Source organism: Sebastes fasciatus, chromosome 13 (assembly GCF_043250625.1).
Source record: "Sebastes fasciatus isolate fSebFas1 chromosome 13, fSebFas1.pri, whole genome shotgun sequence".
Classification (NCBI taxonomy): domain Eukaryota; kingdom Metazoa; phylum Chordata; class Actinopteri; order Perciformes; family Sebastidae; genus Sebastes; species Sebastes fasciatus.
The window spans coordinates 10326381-10341466 of NC_133807.1; the positions used below are offsets into that span (position 1 = coordinate 10326381).

The following is a 15086-nucleotide window of genomic DNA, read 5'->3' on the forward strand; positions in this document are numbered from 1 at the left end:
CATATCCGTGTGTCACCAGCTAATCCATGATGACTTTAAGTCTGTCTGCAGGCTGCAGTCAAAGGCTGTGTTTGAAATCGCATACTAACATACTATTCATACTATTCATACTATTCATACTATGAGGGAGCGGTTCCTCTTCACGGAGCCAGCCGCCATCTTTCTACAGTAGCCCAAAACGGACAAACCAAAAGCTGGTTCTAGATGAGGCCACACGCGTTTATGCGGCGGCCAGTTCTCCTCCTCCCTTGGAACACGGGAGAAGTTTATGTTGGGTGCAATCTGCAAACACACTGTTAGATGCCACCAAATCCTACACACTGCACCTTTAAAATGATACTGGAAAATATTACATTGAGTGAAAGAAGTAATGTTGATTTACATTTACGATAACAGTTTTCATTCAACCGTAGATCAGCCCGGTAACGGTTACAGTCACGTGATGCGGAGAAGACTTATTGCTTGAGTTGACTTCAGTGTGAACAGTCTCCTGTTAGTGGCATACTTCATCATTAATTTAGTAGGCAGTAAGCAGTACATACTGATTGAGTATGTAGTGTGTAAGGCTGAACAATTTTGGCAAAAAAAAAAAATCTAATTGCGATTATTTTGACTGATATTGCAATTGTGATATAATTTGCGTTGTTAGAGGGAATAATAATTTTTAGATCATTATTCTCATTTTTATTGAAAAACATATTCAAATGATTATAGTGTGACTTTTACGGGTATCTGTACCAAACAAAGAGGTTTTCTTAAGTCTGTAGAATATGATGTGCAGGCCAGGACTTTTCTGCAGCACCACAATATTTAATTTAAAATTGCATTTTGACACACATTTCACCTTTAATAAATATTGCACCTCCTGTGATTTGAAAATTGCAGCAGGACATATTGCAATTTCGCTAACATTTGGATTAGTTGTTCAACTCTATTAGTATGCAGTATGTTAGTATGCAGTACGTTAGTATGCAGTACGTTAGTATGCAGTACGTTAGTATGCAGTACGTTAGTATGCAGTACGTTAGTATGCGATTTTGAAGTCAGCCTAAAGCCGTGGGCACACTGCCCGCATGAGGCTCGCGTGGCGTCTGCGTCGCGTGGTGGCTGCGTGATGCAGGAGTCTGGTGTTCACACTAGACGCGTGTTGGCTGCGTGTCGGCTGCCTGTCAGCTGCCTGTCAGCTGCCTGTCAGCTGTGTTTCTGCTGCTGCTGTCAGCCCTTTCTTTGAGTTTGCCTTTTAATGGCCATTCATGATAAATATAATTTATATTTTTTTTAGACGGAGAAGGGTTCAGAAACGTGTGGTAATTAGTAAATAATAGTAATAATCCACAATTAAAACTCCGTACTGTATTCATTTATGATGCTTTCCAAGTCACTGCTTGTTCCACATCACTGTCCGGCACATATTTCAGAATAAAAGCCTCGTGTTAACAAATGAAGGAATTCTGTGCAAAGAAAACCCGCTTTAGGGCTTTTATTTCTAAATGAAAGCAGGAAGTGTTGATTTAAACCCCAAACTTTATCAATTCTTTGAGCTCTCAAAGTGACTGCGTGTTCCACAGCACTGACTGCTCATATTTCAGAATAAAAGCCTTGTGTTAACAAATGAAGGGATTCTGTCTATAGAAAAAACGCCTGAGGGCTTTTATTTTGAAATGAAAGCAGGAAGTGTTGATTTAAAAACGAGTTTACTTAACTTTACTTTTTTTCATCTCCGTAACATATTCTACAGATAGACATCGAAACTGTAGTAAAGTCTTGCTGGTATGAAGTTAATATACAGTCACTAGATCACTTTCACTGTCTGTGACATATTCTACAGATGTCCAGACATGTAAACTGCAGTAAAGTGTCATGCGGGCAGTGTGTTCACTCTAACCTGTTAACATAGACGCCGAAATAAAAAAACACGCCACGCAACCGGCACGCGAGCCTCATGCGGGCAGTGTGTCCACCACTTAAATCAACCTTACATGAGAGTATTTGTTTATGAAACCAGTGGCAGCAAGTGTGTTGTTTGTGGTGCCAACTCTATATTTTCATATTTTGCCGCTGTGCAAAATGGACAAAACTAAAATAAAGTAACTTAAGGGGTAGCACCAATGTAAAGGAATGCCTCTGTGGTACATTTTGGCACATCACTTATGGTTGGAATATGGAAAGGGTGAAGTTTACTAGCATAGGATAGTTTAGCAGGTATAGTCACAGACTGAATACCGACAGTTCTGTTATGTAAATGTGTGATTAAAGCAATTTTTTATATGCTTATTTGCTTTCTTGCAGAGAGTTAGAAGAGAAAGTTGACACCACTCTCGTATCTATACGGTAAATATGAAGCAACCACCTGAAGCTGCTTAGCTTAGCATAGAAGCAGTGACTTCCTGGAGTCTCCACTGATTGCCTGACAACCTCAAAGTGATGTCAATCTTCACATCTAACTCTCGCCAAGAACATGATTAACCACATTAGCAAATTGGCAAACCATTTCTTTAACTGAATATTGTTCATCTAAAGTTGCTAGTTTTAGTTAGTTGTTATTTGTGCAAACATCTCCCGTGAGGTGATGAACAAATTAAGATTGATATCCAGGGCTGTTACATACAGTATCTTTGTGATAATAACATGTCTTATACAGCAGAATTAAAACTGTATTTTTGCGTACGTTTGGTCCAGCCAGGCTAAATGTTCACTCATCAGTCTATTATATAATTGGCATGTTGAAATGACTTTCAGTTAAACAGTAAGAGGGTTTGGTCCCGGGGTTTTGGCCCCAACTGTGGAGAATTTCATCTGATCTATAGCGGTCAGATCATCTCAGCACCATCTCGTCAGGTGTAGCCTCGTGAGTCAGGTTAGTTGTGGTCAAAACACAGTGGTCTGGTGACTAAAATGTACTTTTCTCAGTCAGTCGCGTGGTGTGGAGCCATGCGATCTCACCATGTGAGAGCGGCTAGTCACCTCGACGTCTGCAGCAGCGGCCCAGGTAAGTACAGGTACCTCCAGATAGCGTAATAATGAATCCATGCTCCCGCTGCGACAAAAAGATGCCAGATGGCGTGGGCGAAAGGGACGAGGCCGTCACTCTTAAAGAAGACCACACCCATCATATAAAAGACACCTCCCACTGCCAGTTCACACACACCTGCACGCTCCACCTGCAACAGTTCACACAGTCAGAGAAGTGAAGAGGTGGTAAAGAATAGACAACTCTTTGATAGAGCATGTTTAACAAAATTAACTTCAGTTTTTAGTTGAATCAAAATGTGGATTAATCTGCGACAGGAAATAGGCCCCAACAAATGCTTTACTCTCTTTTAGGGCTGCAACTAACTTTTTATTTATTTAAAAACTTCCGAGCCCATCTGCTTTACTAAATCATCTTGTCTTTTCACATTAAAAAAATTATTAAAACATTGTGTATTTCTGATTAATTTTGAAAGATTTACATCTTCAGTATGAATGAATGAACTTGAGGCTTAAAGCCACAGACAGGATAGAAAGGTATTGAGAGACAGACTAAAGCATTATGGTTTTGGCATTTTCATGGGATTTGTGGATAATAAGAAATACATAGAATAAATATAAGTACAATATAATATATTATGTAATAGATAATGTACAGCGAACCGGTCATTGTTTTGAAATAAACCCCGACAGGGCGAAGCCGCGACCCGACGCGGAGCGGAGGTGTGAACCCCGATGCGATGCGGCAGGGTCTTGAAGGGGTTTATTTCACAACAATGACCCGCCGGCTGTACATTATCTCTTTTATTACACGGCTACTTAAGAAATTACTAATTTGAAACATAAACGGTCCGTCAGAGTCCGAGATCAGAACTGCGCCCGTAGCAACGGTTTGTTATACATAGCAACGGTCTGCTATAAAGAAAATAACAGACCGTAGAGCCGTGATTGACCAATCACAATCAAGTATTCAACAGCTGAGAGGAAGTACATTTTAAAACATACTTTTGAAAATAGTTGTCGGTTAAGTTACAGTAACTAGATATGATTTGTAGGTAATGGACTAAAACAAACAGAACCAACCTGTTTGGTTCTTTACATACTGACAGTGTCTGATTCTCACACAATAGCAGGAAACCTGCTGCAGCGGAAGAGGACTCACAGAAGAAAGCTTAAACCTCTGTGGGTTTGTGCTTACCATAGACAGGATGACCAAAGCAGGAACTACCCCCATGGCCACATACCCAAACAACTCCACCAGCTTGTACCTGCAGGGTTAAAAACAGACAACGTGAAAATACAACACCTCCATTGTTCTGTGTGATTGTTTCTGCTTCAGACAGCAGCCCAGTGTTTGCTGTAAACACTTGAGGACGGGAGTTTGGTTTCAGGTTGATTGTGTCAAACCGGGACACGGAGCAGAGAGAGAGACACAAAGACGGACTGGGTTACCTCTCGTGGAAGAAGAAGACATACATGGATCCTACGCATGCCATGAGCCATATCAGCCAGCGCATGTGGCACGCCCAGGGCCCCAGCTCCCTCAGCATCAACCTGAGGACACACATATCGGTACCGTCACTATTTCATCTACCAGCTATGTTGTCCACCAGACTGTATGTAACCCACCAGGGAGAGTAGGAGGCAGCTATGAAGAAGTAGATGGCCATTCTGTCACACATGTGGAATCGCTGCTCCATCGTCCTACACACAAACAAAGACAAGGAGAGATAACCTTTATCTAGTTTACTATACAGGACCCAGCCTGCAAAAAAACATTACTAAGCAAAGTATTGAGTTACTTATGATGCATTACAGAGTACTAAAGATTGTTTCAATACATGGCAGGTCACACATTTTAGAAGGCAAATTTGGTTGTTGTGAAAACACACACCACAAAGGCAAACTCCCCCTGACCCTGTCCTTCAACATATAAAACAGAGCTTGTTGTGTCTTTTTGGACTATCATGTGATCTGCCAGAGGAGTTGCTTTTCAGAGTTGGAATCTATTCACCACATTCTCAGTTAAATATGTTAATAAAATCATAAAAATCACACTAACTTTTAAGGAGGACCTATTATGCTCATTTTCAAGTGCATACTTGTACTTTGGGTTTCTACTAGAACATGTTTACATACTTTAAAGTTCAATGTCCCCGAAAAAAAGCCCACTCTGTTGTGATTGGTCAACTGAAGCAAACTCTTCGGACTCCTCTACAGCTCCGCTCTAACTAGCTTTGTTTGAGGGCGTGCCCATCTAGCTGCTAGAAAGGTAGATACTTGGTGACATCACCATGTTACAGAAGAAGAGGCAGGACTTCAAGCAAGACGTTTCAGGCAGTTCAGGAGCAGAGTTTCTGTGGTGTGGACTTTGGGCTTTGTAACTTTGCAGTCCTTTTACATGCACAAAAAACTCTATAACACACTAAAGGAAAGGGGAAAAACACACGAGGATAATAGGTCCTCTTTAAACTAAATGAATCTATTCCTGGGCCTTGTTCTCCATACATGAATGACTGAGTTAGGTTCACTTAATTATTGATGAGTCTGGATTTCTCAGTTCTTCAAAGCCGGTTTAAATTAAATGATCTGGAGCTGTTGTCGTAGAAACAAGTCCTTAATCTCAAACCTGGAAAAGTACAGGATTGTTTGCAGTTAGCTAAATCATTAACTGGACTTCTTAGGGTGAACGCCATATAGGATTATGGTATAATGAAAATTCAGGTTACGGAGAAACCATTATGATCTTTTGGTGTAGTTATCCAAATTCAAATATAATCTTTCTTAATTTGATATGTTTATTTTACTTTTCACCCGTGTATTTTTTTCTTTTTTTGATTTTAACATTTTTATTTACCTATACTCCCACCGTAATGTTTTGTCAATTATGTTTTTCAATATTTTCTGTCTGTCTGTCAATTTGTCTTACTATTGTTGAAAAACAATAAATGCATTGTTTAAAGAAAAAATTAAGAAATTAAAAAAAATATCGTATATAGAGTTAAATACCTATACTTATAAAATACATAGAAAAACGAAAAAGACTAGTCCAAATCAATTTAGAATGAACCTTCACCCTCAAACCTACATTAATATAGTTTGGGTTACAGTGAACAAAAATGCATCACCTCAACTAAATGTTTCTGACTGTTTGTTATTAGACCAATGAGAGAATTAAAAATAATTTCAGCCTGATAACAGGTTGGTCAGGATTAGTTAAATCACATTTCAAGAATATGGCTTTCTGAGATATATTTTTCATGGTTAAAGATTTCCATTAGGAGTTTTATGGGGGTCATGTCAGGAAAGTGGACAAAACTGATGTGTTATTTTCTATGTGAAGAGTGTGTTTGACTGTTAATATGTGATTGAATGCCTTTTAGAGGGTGTGAGTTGAGGAAATATTTTCATTACAACGTCATAACTGCCGTTTGCTCTCTGGCCTTCTGGCTCTGTCATAATTAACAAACTGTACGTCTGAGTGTGATGAGAATGTTTACTGGAGCGGCACATAAACACACACATGCACATCTGCCAAATCCCTGCCAGCGTTTTTCTGCTACACACACACACACACACACACGCACACACACGCACACACACGCACCTGTGGTGGCTGATTTTCCAGGCAGCGGTGTGGAAGAGTGTTGAGGTGACAAACAGGCCGGTGAGACCGCTCCCATAGAGCCAAGCAGCCACACGATGCCATTGGTCCACAGACAGGAAGTAGAGCACAGACCCGCCCACCAGACTGGGGAGGATCCATAACTAGAAAAGATCACAAAGATACACACACAGAATTTTAAATTCTATATGAGACTTTTTTTGTAAAAATGTTCTGATTTCTTAAAAGTGCATTAACGCTATATAAAATAAATATGTAAAATCTAGAATTTGCAACCACAAGACATTTTAATTGGTCGATTTTCCTCCTTATTGGAAAATGATTCTGCATTTGTCCTGAAACGTCTTCCTAACATGTTCCTGACATTGTTAACATTCAATTCCTCTCTCGCTGAATACATTAGAAACAGCTGCAACCACTGTTAAAGGAATAATGTGACCACTCTCGTGGCTACCAACCGTAGTCGGTTAGCTTACCTTAGCATAAAGAATGGAAACAGCTAGCCTGGGTCTGTCAGAAGGTAACAAATTCCACCTACCTATGCCTCTAAAGCTCACTAATTAACATGTGGCATGTATGTTTTATCTATACAAAAACAACTTTGTAACATGTTATTAAGTGGATTTAATTACCGTTGGACAAAGCCAGGCTAGCTGTTTCCCTTTTTCCAGTCTTGATGCTAAGCCAAGCAAACTAACTGGTGACTGTCGCGTCATATTTATCATACACACATGAGAGTGGTATCAATCTTCTCATCTAACTCTCAGCAAGAAAGCAAAGCGCATTTCCCAAAATGTCAAACTATTCCTTTAAAGGGACCGTTTGTAACTTTTTACAGGTATAAATCTACCGGGTCGGGATCCAATGCGCGCTCGCATGTGGCTACGCTGTTCAGACCGCTCCTCTTCACTTACACAACGCGTGCGTCCTCGCTCCACCTCACTTGCATGTGCGCACACTACACACTGCAGAAGACTTCGTAGCTCTGAGAATATCTAGTGAATGTACAGTGGACGTTTGTGCAGAAATAACTGCTGCAGCTCCTCCAGACCAACAGAGGTTTCCCGTGTCTTGTGAAGTGACGGGGCTCCACAGCGAGAAACGTTATCGTCTCCGACCGGGTGCCGGTGTCTCCCTGTTCTGAACAGGGAAGAGACCGCGGCCGCGGAAGACACCAGCTGCGGTCTCTTCCTGCTTCAGCACTAGGATCAGCAGTGATTCATGGAAAGACCTTCGTCTGGTCAGCTAACATTACTGCCAAGCAGGTGAAATATAGAGTGATATTGTGGTTTTAGCTGACATGTGTCGCCTCACTGTTTTGAGTGATGCTCGTTCATGTCTATTTAGAGCGAGCAAGCGCGAGCCCGACGCTGACTTTCGTTGACTTAACGGCCACAGGTGTCGCTGTTAACAAGCATTTCTGAAAGTGACAAATAGTCCCTTTAACTGATCCCGTATTTAACAAAAGGTGAAGATGATACTTGATCCATCCATCCATCCATTTTCATCCGCTTATCCGGGGCCGTGACGCGGGGGCAGCAGGTTTAGCAGGGAATTCCAGACATCCCTCTCCCCAGCAACGTTTTCCAGCTCTTCCTGGGGGACCCCGAGGCGTTCCCAGGCCAGACAAGATATATAATCTCAGCGTGTTCTGGGTCTACCCCGGGGCCTCTTACCAGTTGGACGTGCCTGGAAAACCTCCAAAGGAAGGCGTCCAAATTGCATCCTGATCAGATGCCCGAACCACCTCAGATGGCCCCCTTTCGACGCGAAGGAGCAGCGGTTTATACTTGATGTTTATGAGATATATTGCCCTGCGTAATGAATGAATGAATGAATGGAATGAAGTATTAGAAAACCCCAGCCCATTTGAGGCTTTACAGTCATTACGGACATGTTTTCATTCCGTTTTTTCCATCCTCTGTCTATTTCATTCACTGTCTGTCGGTGGCGGAAGCGCCGCACAGGGATTACAGCAGATTAGGGAAAGCTAAAGGCTGAATCACAGATTATAGCCTCTACAGCACAGCCAAAAAATCCTACGTATTTCACCTCATTCCTCGCAATCCCCTCCATCTTTTCAGAGGCTTCTAGTCTGAGTTGACAGACTCACCAAACACAGAGAGCACGGGGGCGGTGTGGGATAGAGAGAGTTAAGCAGAAAAACTTGCTTTTACTCTGAAAATCAGTTTGGCTCACCCCGTGTGTGGCACAGTTTGCAGCATGTTCATATTCAGTGGGCTGGTATCTCTTACTGGCTGGGACCCTGCAGTTCATGAACCTGAGAGAGAGGTGAGGGGGGAGGCAGGGTGAGAGAGACAGAGGGGGTGTGTTCACGTAATGAATGCAGATCTAGAGGCAAAAAAAGGTACTGCTTTATTAGTTAATAAGTTACTGTGTGCTGAACCCATGAAGGCCAGCGGTGTGTGTGTGTATGTGTGTGTGTGGGTGTGTGATGGTCATTCTTGGAGGATTTACTGGTCTCTAATCCACATCACGTTGTCTGAATTTTAGTGTGCCTCATCGTTACTGGGGCAACTGTCTGCGTTGCTATAGTCACCGGCGATGTCTGTGCCTGTACTACCACAACAGGATACCACTGACCACTAACCATTAACTATATTTGCATTATTTGTTATGCTGCAACATACAACTGAGAAAGTTACTTTATGTGTGTGGGTGTGTGTGTGTGTCTGCATGCGTGCATGCATGCGCAAGCGTGTGTATGTGTGTGTGTAGACTATTTAATCAGCAGTAAATCTCTCAATCCCAGCTTAAAGGGAAAAACACATCTGGAGATGTTACGAAACCACATTTTATACGACAAGATGCACAAATACACACTAACACACACACACACACACACACACACACAGATATACAAACAAACACACAGTAATTTGACTGCAGCCTCTCGTGCAGGGCCACAGGTGTGTCTGCGTCGGTCAGCTGTGTTATTTGATTACACATTTAGGCCGACGCACACAGACATCACGCCTCATTCGCAACACGCACACACATGTCCCATAGCTGTTTGTTGTAATGGTCTATTCATTTTGAACAGAGAGGAGATAGTGAATCAGAAGAAGAAGAAGACCTTCACTTGTCATAACCCTCACCTAAAAGTCTATAAAACACCCAATTACCAAAACACTCCTGTTAACATAGCTGGAAAAAGTCTTGCATAACACAACGACCTGACATCTGGCAAAAAAAATAAGTAATTTTCAGAGTCCAAACCTTTCAAGCTGCACACATTTCAGTAAAAAATAATCCTTTGAACATGATTAGAAACCATTTAAAATATTCAGGGATCTCATAAAATAATTTTAATCTGCAAATAAAAGGAAACCTGGTTAAGATGTCAATATGTGATAAAAAGACATGCTCACTAGATTCAAAAAACAGACGCTACATATCTGATTTTATAATGGATAAACTTTATTCTATGGTTACAACATCCTGACCGTCAATTTTATCTTGTCAAACACTGTCTGTGTGCCTGTGGTTTGGTGGACAGGAAAAGAATGAGAAAGTAAAATTTCAGTTTCAGCTTGAGGCGTGTTTGTGCACTCACCACCAGAACCCTCATAACAAGAATGTCTGTGTCTTCCTGTTGTAGGTCAGTACAAGGCATCAGGGCTCTCTAATGCACAAAACACTTCTGTCTTTCACACACAACGTCCACTAACACACACACTTTTTCTGCATCTCTTTTTCTTTTTTTTTATTACTATCACTAATATAGCAGAATCATTACATTAGTGTCACTCTCTTTTCTTCCTTTAATGGACTCTAGACGTCTTATCACTTTATTATTGTAATACAGACTCTTAATTACCTTTATTAAAGGTGCTAAATTCCAAATTCAGAGTATATGTATTGCCCCCACACGGCTCTCAACATGGCGACGGCTGAGCCGGCGGCTGGTCGTGTCTAGAAGTTAACCCACAAGTTGGGAAACTCTCGCGAGATGGTTATGGTTAGGCATTGATCTCAAATAGGTACGGTTAGGATTAGGGCTGTCAAAATTAACGCGATAATAGCGCGTTAACGCAAATTTGTTTTAACACCACTGATTTCTTTAAAGCATAAACGCAATCAATGTTCTGGGCTCCATTTTAAAGCTAGAGTGAAGATGCTGGTATCATATGAAATTAGAAAACCTAAGGAATCCATTGGTACTATTCATGTCATACTAGCTTGTCGCAAAGGAGGATAAAAAAGGCTTCGAACTTGTGTTAAAGTTTTGGCGAGGAAAAACTGGCATGGCCATTTTCAAAGGGGTCCTTTGACCTCTGACCTCAAGATATGTGAATGAAAATGGGTTCTATGGGTACCCACGAGTCTCCCCTTTACAGACATGCCCACTTTATGATAATCATGTGCAGTTTGGGGCAAGCCATAGTCAAGTCAGCACACTGACACACTGACAGTTGTTGTTGCCTGTTGGGCTGCAGTTTGCCATGTTATGATTTGAGCATATTATTTTATGTTAAATGCAGTACCTGTGAGGGTTTCTGGACAATATTTGACATTGTTTTGTGTTGTTAATTCATTTCTAATAATAAATATATACATATATTTGCATAAAGCAAGCATTTGTCCACTCCCATGTTGATAAGAGTAATAAATACTTGACAAATCTCCCTTTAAGGTACATTTTGAACAGATAAAAAAATATGTGATTATCACGATTAACTATGGACAATCATGCGATTAATCGTGATTAAATATTTTAATCGAATGACAGCCCGAGTTAGGATAGGTCATCGGGCAGCGAGTCTCGCCAGAGTTTTTGCATGTTTTTGCCAGATTTTTTGCGGGTTACCTTCTAGACACAACCCCGGCGACTAGCAGCTAACGGTACTAACAGTGAAAACAACGGCAAAACACTGCTGACAGAGTGAACAGTGTTTACCTGGGTGGGAACCACATTGACGCTGTGTGTTATGACGGCGTTATCAGCCGTAACCGCAGAATAAGAGCAGTGCAGAGCGGTGGCCGTGAGTTAGCCAGTGGGGCACGCTCACAAGTAATCACATGCAAGTGCAGCTGGCCCGGCTACGTCAACAAAGCACGGAGAAGCTCTGATTACAACACACACACAGAGAGAGAGAGAGACTTTATTCTCTGCTCAGGTAGACATCGCTCCTCTATAACTTTACATAGACAATAGTTGTTTGCTGCTATATTAATGTTCTGAATTTCGACACTCACATGTGAATGTCTGCATGATTCCTACTGCAAAAAAAACAGTAAATTAAGCTTGTGTCACATGCTCTATCTTTCTCAAGATGACAGAAAGAAAACATCTAGTAACATTAGATAATTGTACTCCTTCAGTTTTCCCCTGAAGTTCCACGGGCCGTGCCAAGTGCATAACAAGAGAACACTATTTTGCTGAGCACTGTTGTGGTATTGTAGAGATATCAATGGACCTGAATGTAGCACTCCGATGTCCTCTAATCGGTTATGACAGGACTCTGTGTGTGTGTGTGTGCATGTGTGTGTAATGAACTGAAAGGACGGAATAGGGATTCACAGGCTCTGATCAGAGAGGGCATTGTTGTCCTCATCGGCACACCACTCTTTCATGTATTCAGATTCTGTCTTTCCTGTTTCTTCTTTTCTGCGTGTGTGTGTGTGTGTGTCATATGGTTCGATTCATGTTCGTCGTCATGTGTGTGGCGTGTTTTCACCTAACAAAGCCAGTGTTTGCAGTGTTATAAAAGCCTATTACAGCACATTCCATACATTAATAGGATCGGTTGCATCTAAGAGGATCAGAACCTTTGGATCACTATAGGAATGTGTGTGTTTGTGGGTATACACTCTCTATAACTCCAGGGCTATTCCTTTTACAGTAAAAGATCAAGTTCATCTCCTCTGGGACTCCAACTCTGGTTCTCACGATTATCGCCATCTCCCCCACACACACACACACACACACACACACACACACACAGGAAGACACAGACCTGGAGGCTAACTGACAGACGAATGTGCTCAAGCAGAATTCAATGTGATATACTGTAAATTGCATCTGTGTGTGTGTGTGTGTGTAATGCCATCTCTAGTGAAATACAGCAGCACATGATACAAAAAAACTGCTGAACTAAAGTTAATAACAGAACCTGGACAGCAGAGAGAGAGATGGATGGATGGGAAGACAGATGGAGAAGCACTTTGGTGCAAGAAATATAGTGATTCTGGTGGTGAAACTCCAAATTAAATTGTTAATAAGTGCTCTTTTCAGCCTGTTTTGGGTACTTCAACAGTAATAAAAGTAGGCTAATGTTCTCCAAGCTCGTCACCTCTCTCTCTCTGTCTGTCTTTCTCTGACACACACACACACACACACACAGACTAATCTATAACATCCCTTGTCCCAGTTGCAGCGCGTCATTACGCATGGATGCACAGGATGTGCCACACATGAAAAAATATGCTGCAGGCAAACTTTCCTGAGAAAATATTTTTTAAAAAATACCTTGCAAATTTTGTCCTCTTAAAGTCCATCTCGTGCGTATAAGCTCTGTGTGCGCGCTTGTTGGTGCGCTCTGTTTACCAATAGCAGCAGCAGCTTTGCCTCGTCTCCTCTACGGATCCCCCATTCCGGATGTCCCACCGCCAAGCGTCCCAACATAAACACACAAGAAGTCCGACATCGACCTGCAGAGTCAACTACACTAACAACAGCTACTACACGACTTGATCTAAAGTGTCCTGTGAACTTGCAGCCAGCAGCCAGCAGTGTGTGAGTGAGTGTGTGTGTGAGGGAGAAACTGTGCAGAGTTTTGTTCCTAGTCTCAGATGTGTTTGCAGGATGTTCCGCGGGACTGGGTTTGTAACCCCTCCTCTCCTCTCCTCTCCTCTCTCCTCCCCTCCCCTTTCCCCTATCCGGGCTGATGATAACACACCAGCCAAACAGCAACAACACCAACACAACGATAGTGCCTCCTCCTCTGGTGGGACATTTAAATGTTGTTGGAACATATAACCTTTAGGGAAATACAGTATGTATACTGTAAAGAGAAAGTTGTGCATGTATGCAGGGGGGTGACAAATTATGTAAACACACTGGTGGACAAAAAGGCACCATTTGTCAGCTACAGTCTGGACAGGATTTTACCCCCCTCAGAAAACATTCTGGCATCATTGATACAGATACAGATACAGATAGCTTTTTTTCTCCCCGAAGGGCAAATCAGTTTCTACACTCCACCGAGACATATACACATTCATACTGCACAATCATCAATGACAGAGGGAACACAGTAGGTGGCATATGGGGAGGTGCAAGATCAATAAAAGTACCAGAATAAAAATATTTGAAATAAGAACAATAAATACAAGAATAAAAACAAGACGAGATAAAAGAATAAAGGAATAAATAGAATAAAGTGCCAAGAGAGAGAGCGTTCCTATTGGCTGTGCTCCGACTGGTGGGCGGTGTTTGGTATTTCCTCAACTGATCTCAACATGGCTGCCGGGTCACAAACTTTCTCATTAAACAGCTAAACAGTACACTACAAGATGTTTCTGAAAACATTTGAGGAGAGAAATAGGCATTACAGTAACAGAATATTGATTCATATTTGATCAGCGCTGCCTAGTTTGACTGTTTGATTAGAGTTTGGGAGTGATTGAGAGCTGCTCAGAGACGGCAAGCTCCAGCTCGGCTCTGATTGGTTGTTTTCCTCCGGTCTGTGAAATCTTACAGATGACATTAGGAGCACCGGAGGACACCGGAGGACACAGAGGCACATGATTTTTTTCAGATTACCTGTCTCATGCACTACTGTCAGGATATAGTGACCGTTTAATAAAAATTACTTTTTAAAATCATATTTGCTCCATTTCTACCTACTGCTGCTTTAAGCAGAAAATGCTCCGTAGGAATATATAATTCAGTTCCTTTTGGATATCAATTGCATATCAGCGCTGCCTAGTTTGACCGTTAGATCGGAGTTTGCGAGTGATTGACAGCTGCTCAGAGAAATCTTGCAGATGCCATTAGGCGCACTGGAGGACACATGATTTTTTCAGATTACCTGTCTCATGCACTACTGTCAGGATATAGTGACCGTTTTATGAAAAATAACTTTTTAAAATCATATTTGCTCCATTTCTACCCACTGCTGCTTTAACTGTTGAATTATGTTTTCTGCACATTTTAATCAGTGCTGGAAAGTAATTATACATTTACTCAAATACTATACTGAAGTATAATTTTAAGGTATTTGTTCTTTACTTGAGTATTTATAGTTTATGCTATTCTACTTTTACTCCACTGTATTTCAAAAGGAAATATTCAGTGTTTTACTCCGCTACATTTATCTGTTAGTTACTAGTTACTTTTCAGACTTAAAGGGGCAGTGTGTAGGATTTATTGGCATCTAGTGGTGTGGTTGCAGATTGCAACCAACTGAATACCCCTCTGCTCGCCCCCTCTATTTCCAAGTGTGTCGGAGAACTACGGTGGCCT

General features: G+C 41.5%; 1 protein-coding gene across 1 annotated transcript; it reads right to left on the reverse strand.

Moving 5' to 3' along the window:
* Positions 1–1163: 1163 nt before the first annotated feature.
* mmd2a (monocyte to macrophage differentiation-associated 2a) lies at positions 1164–13357 on the reverse strand. The gene is made up of 7 exons (XM_074655379.1): positions 13089–13357; positions 8795–8876; positions 6578–6738; positions 4600–4674; positions 4423–4524; positions 4169–4238; positions 1164–3161 (listed from the first exon to the last, which is right to left on the reverse strand). The coding sequence occupies exons 1-7, from the start codon at positions 13115–13117 to the stop codon at positions 2961–2963; spliced, it is 720 nt and encodes a 239-aa protein (XP_074511480.1). The 5' UTR covers positions 13118–13357; the 3' UTR covers positions 1164–2960.
* Between the last annotated feature and the right edge of the window lie 1729 nt (positions 13358–15086).

Bases quoted from the DNA above. Each gene is read 5' to 3' on its own strand.
- mmd2a (XM_074655379.1), bottom strand. From the start codon at position 13,117: ATGGACTTTAAGAGGACAAAATTTGCAAG. The intron at 6,739-8,794 runs GTGAGCCAAACT...GATCTTTTCTAG, and splicing joins CAAACTGTGCCACACACGGG to TTATGGATCCTCCCCAGTCT. The intron at 4,239-4,422 runs GTAACCCAGTCC...TTAACCCTGCAG, and splicing joins GTCTTCTTCTTCCACGAGAG to GTACAAGCTGGTGGAGTTGT.